General features: G+C 44.0%; 1 protein-coding gene across 10 annotated transcripts in view; it reads left to right on the forward strand.

The window, feature by feature from the left end:
- LOC101175355 (C-terminal-binding protein 2) overlaps window positions 1-9,521 on the forward strand; it is a 104,264-nt gene extending 94,743 nt beyond the window's left edge. For 7 of the 10 annotated variants that reach the window (XM_023949168.2, XM_078937980.1, XM_023949174.2 and 4 more), the window contains 7 exons: window positions 743-887; window positions 2,495-2,701; window positions 4,860-5,074; window positions 5,746-5,876; window positions 6,789-6,916; window positions 7,061-7,178; window positions 8,132-9,521. In XM_023949168.2, the coding sequence (XP_023804936.1) occupies window positions 743-887; window positions 2,495-2,701; window positions 4,860-5,074; window positions 5,746-5,876; window positions 6,789-6,916; window positions 7,061-7,178; window positions 8,132-8,312 (1,125 nt within the window). In that variant the 3' untranslated portion in view covers window positions 8,313-9,521. Of the gene's footprint in view, window positions 1-742; window positions 888-2,494; window positions 2,702-4,859; window positions 5,075-5,745; window positions 5,877-6,788; window positions 6,917-7,060; window positions 7,179-7,350; window positions 7,426-8,131 lie in introns of all 10 variants that reach the window. The other 3 variants (XM_078937981.1, XM_078937982.1, XM_023949167.2) reach the window with 1 other exon arrangement.
- The last annotated feature ends 1,117 nt before the right edge of the window (window positions 9,522-10,638 follow it).

Below are 10,638 nucleotides of genomic sequence, written 5' to 3' on the forward strand. Positions count from 1 at the left end.
CACATGCATACGTAATTTAAGCTTCTTGTGTTCGTCATTCGTTGACGTGTGCAGATTTCCGTCGAGGGTTTCCGGCAACAGGTGTGAATCCGTGAATTCAGTTTTGAGTTGACAATCATGCAGATTACATGTATTTTACCTAGTTTATACACAATTATTACGTACATTTTACGCAATTGCGGTTTTTCAATATTGCAAATTTGTGGCTTTCCACAACCGTTCCATGGATGTCTCATGGGCTTTTCACGCATGAACCACCGATGTATATATATTTTGCATTTACGGCGCACATATTATTGATGCACAAATCACCATTGAATTGCACATAAACAGCGCAATAATCAGGCACGGTTCATGCTCTACGTTAATTTACGTGTTCTTTGCGTTGTTTATTCATACTTCTCCCGTGGTTCATATGTGATGCAACTTTTGTCACTTTTTCCCGTGTATTCACGAATGACCAGTTTTATTCCATGCAATATGCACAAAATGTACGCAGTTGCTGTGTGACACAATAACAAAGTGTCCACATGAAACAAAATAAAAAATATAACAAATAATCTTTAGATAAATTGGGGGCGTGGCCTTCTGATTGACAGATAGTGGTAGAATGTTAGAGAACGCAAAACACGCTAATGTTATCTCTAGTCAATTACATTGACCCTAAAAAACTGACTATGCTTCAGCCCAATCCCCACTTTTTTACTTGATCACATTTCCCTGGTTGCTTGTGTGCCTGCAGGTGCTGAACGAGGCGGTGGGGGCCATGATGTATCACACCATCACCTTGACCAGAGAGGACCTGGAGAAGTTCAAAGCTCTTCGCATCATCATTCGCATCGGCAGCGGTTACGACAACATCGACATTAAGGCGGCAGGAGAGCTGGGTACAAACTCGCAACACAGAGTCACTAGCTAAACCACTAAAACGCACGCTGAAAAACGCTGAATTCTGGTGTCAAACCAGGTTAACGCCCTTTACGTTGATTTTCCTTTGAAGGGTTTTGTTTGTTTTTCTGGTTTGTCTCTGATATAAGGATAAGTGGCATCGGCTACCTCTGGGAGGGACTTAAGTTAGATTGTTGGGGACGCGGGTAATTGCATCATTTCATTGTCGTTTTTGGAAAATGGAGCCCGTCATCTAAAGAACACTCCTGGAAATGTAAAAACGTGCCAGTGATGCGGCTGTTTCAATGAAGGAGCTCTGCTTCAGGGAGATGGTTTCTATTTACCTGGAATGGATTTCCAGAAAGGATGTTGAAAAGATGTTGAAGAGAGACAGAAAAAAGTTCAGTTTTCCGTCTGAAGCATCACCCAGCTTCCTATCAGCGGGCCGAGTGGCTCAAACAGCAGACAAAGATGCCATTTCCCTGCCAATACCAGATAACGCGTCTAACTGCCGCCCACTGCATGAGGGAAGGCGGTCTGCCTTTGCAGCAGGAGTCAAGGAGCTATCGCGGCTGGCGAAGGCGGCGCTGATATGGCGGCTCCTCTCCAGGGGAAGAAAAGGGGACCATTGATCGGGCACATTTCCCCCTTTTTCTTTTCTCTTTTTCAATGTCCAAAAACAACGGCCCTGTAGTGGGGAGACACTGAGTAGGAATAGACATTAGCTTGTAGAAACGCTTCAAATAGTTGTGCCGTCTGTCGGAAAAGCAAAAGCACAAGGGCGGGAGTTTTTGATGAGCACAGCGCTAATTCCAAATGTCGTCTCTGGCTAAACTTAATGGAGGAAAAAGAAAGATATTTGGTTCTCTAATCTAAAACTAAAAGGTTATTTTGATTTTCTTTTTATATATATTTTTTTGGATAAAGAGACTTTTATTTTTATTGTTTTGGTCCATTTTTATCTCTTTATCTGAGCCCAGAGCACATATGAAAAGTACCTTAAATGTTGAATTTGGTGCAGGTGATAATAAAAGATTTAATCAAGATAAAGACAAATGTCAACTAAAATAAGCATCAACTCCAGCATTTAGGGGAAAATTAAGTGTTTATTGGGAAAAAAGAGTAGATTTGGGTCTAACTGAGTTCCACGTAACATTGAATCGACACCGTTTTCAAGACCGCACGTTCTGGAACGCGCATTATCGAGGACGATGTGAATCCAGTTCTAAGGACCTGAAAGAGGCGTTTGTGGAAAAAAAACTATTATTATAGAGATTTCTGGTGTTTTCACACTGCAGTTGTTTGTTTTTAACCTAAAATTACTGGAAAAAAAATAAAAAAAAATGTCTTCCTGCCACATAGCTTTAGTTAACTGACAATGAAAAAAACGTGAAATGTTTATTTAAGAATAAATAATAAATAAACACACAAAACTCATTAAATTCATTTAGTTTGGGGGTTTCCTAAACCACTTCTAGTAAAACATCAAATCAAAGGAGGAATCATTTTTAACTCTTTTAGTTTTTTTAATCAAATAATCTATTCAGAGGTGAAATTTGGCAATAAGTCGGATTTCTCTAGAATTGTTTGTGTGTTCTTCTTTCAGGCATCGCTGTGTGCAACATTCCCTCTGCAGCGGTGGAGGAGACCGCCGACTCCACGCTGTGCCACATCCTCAACCTTTACCGACGGAACACCTGGCTCTACCAGGCTCTCCGGGAGGGCACGCGGGTCCAGAGCGTGGAGCAGATCCGCGAGGTGGCGTCCGGCGCTGCCAGAATCCGAGGGGAAACCCTGGGCCTCATCGGTTTCGGTAGGGATTCACCTGTTTGTGGTTAAACGATACGACCGTCTGTATTGGCGTCCTCTGCGTGTCATCGTGTTTCCTCCCCCGTTCCCGCACCGACTCGCCTGACATTACCTCAAGGTTGCGTTTGGCCTTCCTCTGGTCATCACAGCGTTCCCTCAACGCGCCCATTAGATCTACACGATAGACGCTTTTTCTGGCTTCCCCTCAGCAGATGACCTGTGTGTGTGTGCTGCCCCGCGCCACACCTGTTTCCTGGCTGTTTTTTTGGCGTGTTTTTACGTCATTTGCCCCGTCTCAGCACTGCGGGGTTGCCACATACTCGCCAAATCTTCTCCTCCACTCATAGACAGCTGCGCTGACTTGCTGTGCCCAAACAGCAGGTCAGGGCCATTTTAACCCTTCCTCTGCCTCTTTTTCTGCTCCTTCGGCCTCAAACAAACTCCAAACAAAGTCTATGGTGAGTCAGTGGGAGGCTGAGCACACCAGAGGCCTCCAGCTGTTTGTTTGTGGACTCAGCTGCTCCATCAGCCGCTATAAAAAAAAAAAAAGACTTTTCAAATACGAATCAGTTGTTTTTGCAGGTGAAAGTCAGTTATTCTTCATTTTTCACCAAACCAAACAAATGTCTGATTCTTGTTCAGGTCAAACTGAGCTGGAATCATCAGAGAAGTTAGTGATCAAACATCTGACCTGTCAGTCTGTAGCTCCTCCTGGGTTATTTCCCAGAATGCTGAGAGTCTTTTGGTGGTTTTTAGTGCATGCACACTTTTGCAGCCCTTCTTTTAACCCTTGCTATCTTAGATGAGCCCACCCTTACATTGACTTGTTCTCCCTACCATGACAAAGGTGGATAAAGGTGGAAAGATTTCATGTTATCCATGGACACCAGTGAAGATCACAAATCATTGAAGAAAAAAGGTTCAGCGTACTGTCTAGTGGGTCTAGATGACCCAACTCCCAATGTTAAAGCACCTAGGACAGCACAAGGGTTAAGTACCTCCAGCTCAGAGCTGCAGTTTTCCGTCAATCAAAGCACTTTCAACCAGTCTTAACCCTGAGACAAGTCAGTTTTTTCCTCTATACTTCCCTAAATACTTGCTTGCTGCAGCTGCAGGACAACCTAATGTGCATCATCCTGATGCCAGCCCCATGAAAACACAAAAGTACAAAAAAAAGTGAGGAATTTAAACCCAAATGCTTTACCAGTATTTTCAAACATGTATGTCTAAATGTCTCTGTGGAGTTTTTCCAACTAAGTATAAAAGGAGGAGCAGGACTCTAGAGTATCAATACAATGGAGCCTTTAGAGCAGTGGTCTATCAGTACCAGTACCGGTCCATGGGACCGTTTGCACCGGGTCGCAGAGAAAAAACAAATTGTTTTGTTTTCTTTATAATCTTTATCATTCTAAAGGAAGTTTTATTTTGAAAAAACTATTGTATTCTCCCCACCAAATCCAGTTTCTCCAGTAAGGAAACAGAAGAAGACTTCAAAATAAAAGAGAGCTGCATTTAACAGACAAAAAGCAGGCGGCTTTACTCCAAATATGAATTTATTGCAATTGTTCCCACGGACCATAATATTACTGCAGAATATTCATATATTCATATATGTCAGAAATATTTTTTTCAAATTATTTGTTGCACCGTGAAAGTCAGACGATGCTGAAGTTGGGGACTTTTCTTAGCTTCCACGTTGACAGTTAAGGGAAAATCTAAATCACATTTTGATGATTCCTACATGAAATAAAGTTTAAACAGCTGCAGATATTTTACAGAGAATGAAAATAATTGAACCCTCAAAAGTTAAAAGAAATTTGAAGCTAAATGTAAAAAAACTCCAACGCCCACTTCAGGCCGGCTCGTGAACACATCGTCTGACATTAAAGCGGTCCGTGGCCTGAAGAAGGTTGGAGACCACTGATGAAGAGTCTGAAAGGACCTCATCGATCCTTTTTACAAGCATCACTGCTCCTCCAGCCAGCAGAGAGGAGACTCACATCCCACACAACAAACAAGGCTGTGAGAGACGGAGGAGGAGGCGTCTTCTCATCGTCCTGATTCACCTCCTTTCATGAAGTGCACTTCAGGAGAATGAAGCCTTCGTGTTTTTGTAGAAAAACTTGCAGCAGTCAATGTCTTTGTTCTTGTTTTCCCTGCAGGTCGTTCGGGTCAGGCGGTGGCGGTGCGCGCCAAGGTGTTCGGCTTCAACGTCATCTTCTACGACCCCTACCTGCAGGACGGCCTGGAGCGCTCGCTGGGCGTCCAGCGGGTCTACACCCTGCAGGACCTGCTCTACCAGAGCGACTGCGTTTCCCTGCACTGCAACCTCAACGAGCACAACCACCACCTCATCAACGACTTCACCATCAAACAGGTGCGCCGCTCCCGCTGTCTCTTCATCTGAAGCCGGACACACATTCATTCCTTTGCTCTGTCAAATGCAATTAGCGCCAGCCCGCGGCTGAAGCAAATATATCGACTGGGCTGCACGGCAGGGGAGCTGCCTGTCGATGGGCTGCAGCTTCTTTGCCTGCAGTGACACCTGCTGGGAGGTGGAGGAACTGCATGCGGGAGTGGGTGTAGGGTGACGGCCTAACCTAGTTAACTGTGTCTTTTCTGCCTCCTCTTCAAGTTCTGCCACCAAAGAGCACTTTTCTTTAGCACTCCTGTGAAATTTGGCAGTAGCTTCTGACGCGGGAATGTTTGTGTTTTCTTTTTCTGTCACAAAAGCCGAGGCCTAATAAAAGATCAGCTGCCAGCAGAAAGGCTTTTCATGCCCCTGGATTTCCGCTTTTGTCAAGATTAAGGGATTACTTTCTTCTGAGCATATTTATTTGATCTTTTCGCTTCCCTGCCTGCCTTTTGCACTTGTTGATGTTTTTTTTGTTTGTTTCCATGGCGATATAGAGTCGCAACTTAATCTTCCCATCTCCATCTTTTAATTTGATCCCTCATTTGATGTCATTTTTCCCAGCGTGTCAAACGTTTTTGTGATGCGCTCTGAGTCCTGGGATGTAGCGCCTGACGCTCCGTCTTTTTCGGCAGATGCGACAGGGAGCGTTCCTGGTCAACACGGCGCGGGGGGGTCTGGTGGACGAGAAGGCCCTGGCGCAGGCGCTGAAGGAGGGACGGATACGCGGAGCCGCTTTGGACGTCCACGAAACCGAGCCCTTCACGTAAGCTCAAACTCCACGTAGGAGGCGGAGACTTAGAAACGTGCCAGAAGGGGGCGGAGTAAAGCAGAAAAGGTGGAAACGGCTCCATCAGGCTCCGCAGAGATGGAGACCCTTAAAGGCAGCGGTGGAGTGTGAAAAGAGACGCAAGAAAAAGTAGATCCTCCTTATTTAGACTCTACTTAAAGCAGCAAATCTGACATAAAAGTGTTTTTATCTTTGTGTTTTAGACGTAAAAGAAACTGAAATAATTTGACCCAAATGAGCTTTTCTGAATAAAAGGTTTTGTTACTTTACAAGAAGTAAAGGCAAAAAATGTATCGTACAAGTAAAATCGTTTAAAAAAAATAATTGAAAAAGTAAACATTTTTAAAATATTTTACAAATATGATTTAGAGAGAAAACTAAATTTATTACAATGTATCTATTTAAATAATTTTGGATTAACGCCTTTCATGGATCATTTGGGCGTCACAAGCCGGCAAGGAACTTCAGAGACGTTTGGATTCTGACCGCCCAACTCCAATAACCCAAAATGCATCAAGTCCCGCCCCAACGCCGCACACCGCACACATTCACAGCTCAGGCACTTAAGACTAGAGAGGAAGACTGCAGATCAGTGTTTTACTCTGAGGAGAGTGATGGGAGGACGGTGAGAAAAAAACGATGATACACAAACGCAACATCAGGCCTCTTTTTAAAAAGATTCAACTTCTTTAGCTCCTTTTTTTAGCTGTTAAGCATCAAAAGTTATGAAATTCCCTTAAATTTAAATGTAACGTTTCATTATCCAACCAAGTATGTGTTCATTTATGGATTTTTTTGTGATCCTAAATTCAACTTGAAGGTTTTAGGTATAACTTTCTTATATCTGAATAAAAGGCTTAATAAAAATGTTGCTTCAATTCTCTCCAGGTTTGCTCAGGGGCCGCTGAAGGACGCTCCGAACCTGATCTGCACGCCGCACACCGCCTGGTACAGCGAGCAGGCCTCTCTGGAGATGAGGGAGGCGGCCGCCACCGAGATCCGAAGAGCCATCACCGGTACGCACTTTTTCCTGAATCTGTGTCTGAGTCTGCTTTGGCTCCAGACGCCACCGCGTTCCACGGCCCGGCACTCAGAAAAAAACGTCTTGTTGAATGTGCGCACTAAACACCACGTGTGTGTGTGTGTGTGCGCCACCACAGGCCGCATCCCCGACAGCCTACGGAACTGCGTCAACAAGGAGTTCTTCGTCACCACAGCTCCATGGGCGGTGATGGAGCAGCCAGGCGTTCACCCCGAGCTCAACGGCGCCGCCTACAGGTATAGATCTCTCATCACACGGCAGGAGAGCTTGATTTGCTTCCCATTTCAAATGAGTTTTATGTTTCCATGTTCGGAACAAAAGTAACCCCTCCCCTCCCCCTCCCCCCCACACCCCTGTGGGCCCTTCTTGATCTGAGCATGTCCACCTCCGTCTGCTTCTTTCACGCAGCCAAGTGAACCACACTCTACCGGCCGTAACAACCGGCGTCCCCCAAGAAAAAATTAATGCCTAGATAAGGAGCAGGTAAATACACCAGCCGGGGTCAGATCTGTGTGTGCTCTCTGTAGTCCCCCCCCCTCCCTCAGAGTGGAGCTGGATGGCCGTGAATGTGGGTTTGGAGTGCCCGGTTACTTTTCCCCCCTCTGGTTCGAAGGATTTTCCTCTGTGTGGCTTTTTTCCTACCAGCTAGAGCTCAACCCGGAAGTTAAAAATGTCAAGGATCAAATACAACATTTTGATGACTTTCTTTCAATGTTTACTTCCCTCTGAGCGGGTCTTCTTCTATGTGAGGTTTTAGAATGCATTTATTCTTTTACTGTGGCTATAAGACGCATTTTATGTATTATTTTTTTTTAGTTTGAATTTAAAAAAGTAGCACAAATGGTGTGAAAACTGTTAAAAGCGACTTTTTTGTGAAAGCTAAGCATCATTCTGTTCTACATTTAAGGTTTAAATGGAACAAATTAAATTTTTTTAAAGCTTTTAAATGTAAATAAGTATTTTTTGTGCTACAAACTAAATTTGGAAAAATTGGAAAAGCTTTTCAGTTTAAATTTAACATACTAGAATCACGGAAACAAAGTTTTTCCACTGTCAACAAATAGGAAACAGGAAAAATAAAAAAATCCTTAAATAATTAGAAAAAACAATAAAAGGCAGCAGTGACCCTAAATCCCAGCAGAGACTCTTTGTGTTCCCCTCACTGACCTCTGACCCTCCTCGCCCCCAGATACCCGCCAGGTGTAGTTGGAGTGGCTCCAGGGGGCATCCCCGGGGCGTTGGAGGGCCTGGTTCCCGGTGGGGTGCCCATCGCCCACACCCTGCCCTCTGGCACACACCCGTCCCAGGCCCCGTCGCCCAACCAGCCCTCCAAACACGGCGAGACCAGAGAGCACCTCACCGAGCAATAACAGGGATTCAAACGCGCCGTCCGACCCCATGATGCTCAGCAACCAACAAGTCAACCGACCACCAGGGACCAAGAGACAGTGAAACAGCTCAGCCGCGGCTGCCTGTGGAAGCAGCCCGCAAACAGGAACACATGTTCTGGGGGATTTGTACTTTTAACCTTTTAGTTTTAACTCCGTCTCTTAGGGTTCAGTACCAACGTAACTTTTTTTTTTTTTTTTTATCTCTTCTATTTTGGGACACGCCTATGAGTGCGGACGCAGAGTCCGCGGGTTTTTAGCGCTCCGGGATTACCCGTTAAGAGAACGAGGACAGTAGGTCCGCTCCAACGCAGCAAGGGGGCGACAGAAGAAAAAAAAAGGACAACAGAGAAAGGACAACAACAAAACGTTGACATTGTGTGCTACTGGACCTTTACTACCACCAGCCCCTCCACCCAGATCCTCCCCACCTCTTTAACCTACTTTATGTAACAAGTGTGTGTTGTTTAGGTCTCCCATTTTGCCTCAAGAGACAATTATTTTTCTTTTCTTGTCAGCGTGAAGGGTTTAAAAAAAGAATTATCCACATATATAAATATATATATTTATCATTTATAATTTTAGATTGCTCATCAGTTCTAGCAACCTAAAGTGAGTTTGAGCCCTTCCCTGCCTGCAGTTCCACATCCTGCCCACCAGAGGTCGCAGGATTGGAAGCTGCAATCATGTGGATTTGGAGGAATTCTGCACACTAAACACAGGGAAGGGTTGAAGCTAACTTTAGTTCCTAATGACTCAGGAAAACACCTTTTTGCAGATTTTTCTTTAGTCCGATGACAAAAAGCTACGACTAATCTGGATATTTTGTCCATCTTCATTGTGGTATTTTTCTATACAAAGCGCATCAGACGTTTTTTGGTGTTAAGGTTTTTTGAAGAGTCCTGTTAGATTCGTAATGCCTAGTTAAATGTTCCTATAACCATAGTCCTATGTGATCCTTCCTACTCCCAATCCCCCCTCCCTCTATGATTTCTATTGAAGGCCAGGTTCTTTGGGGTGTCCTGTACTCTGTGAGAGCAATAGCTGAAGTCCTACTTAGGGTCCCGACCATAGCAGAAGAGGCAGCCAGCAGTACGGTTTTGTTTTTAGTGTGAGTATTTGTATTTGTTTCTTGTACAAGGTGAACATTTAGCATTCAGTGCAGTTCAAATAAAAAGATGATTCTGAGAAGTTACGTCTCTCTTGGTCAATTAACATTGGCTTGTTGGTTGCCATGGAAACTGCATCCTAGAGATGCTTTTTCTGGGGATCAATTAGTGCGACTCTGTTTTGACATTCTACTAGAGTTTTCTATCACTTTTGTTGTCCACTTATTCATAATTTGACCCTTATGAGCCCCCGTGATGAGCAACAGGACTTGCACTAATGAAATTACAGGGAACTAGTCATTTGCACCTAAAAATGCGTTTTCATCATTGATTGTTCGTGAGATCTGGACTGCATGACTCCAACCCCCTTCATGGTCCAAACAGGAAGTATCCGCTGGATCCAGGAAACCAAAACTATTGAGAAATAAACAGCTGTTACTCATTTAGAATAACCATTTTTACTCTGATACCTTAACCCTTGTGCTATCTTAGATGACCCCACCCTTACTTTGACGTGTTCTCCCTACCATGATAAAGGTGGAAAGATTTCATGTAATCCATGGACACCAGTGAAGATCACAAATCATTGAAGAAAAAAGGTTCAGAGCACTGTCTAGTGGGTCTAGATGACCCAACTCCCAATGTTAAAGTGCCTAGCATAGCACAAGGGTTAAACATGTTCCGGTTAATCTTAATTTTTTCTTTATGCAAGTTGTAGCCCTTGTGATATCCTAGGCACTTTAACATTGGGAGTTGGGTCATCTAGACCCACTAGACAGTGCTCGGAACCTTTTTTCTTCAATGATTTGTCATCTTCATTGGTGTCCATGGATTACATGAAATCTTTCCACCTTTGTCATGGTGGGGAGAACACGTCAATGTAAGGGTGGCGTCATCTAAGATAGCACAAGGGTTAGAGCAGTTACACTTTGACCAATCAGGAACTCAGATTTGGTAGTAATGTATAAATCACAGAAGCACCAACCATTTGATCATTGAGGAGAAGTTATTTTTTCCGGTTTGTCAGGAATATTTTTGCCATTTCAATAGTACTTTCACCTCATCTCGCTTGATTTGGCTGCATGAACCGTGTGTTTGTAAAGCTGACGCAAAGAAAAATCTAGATATATCCACGTGTGAGCAGTGGATTCTGGGTACTTTGAACCTCAAAGGAGAAAAACAGACAAGAATCCATCAAA

The sequence above is a fragment of the Oryzias latipes genome, chromosome 19, assembly GCF_053564925.1.
Source record: "Oryzias latipes strain Hd-rR chromosome 19, Olatipes_Hd-rR_3.1".
NCBI lineage: Eukaryota > Metazoa > Chordata > Actinopteri > Beloniformes > Adrianichthyidae > Oryzias > Oryzias latipes.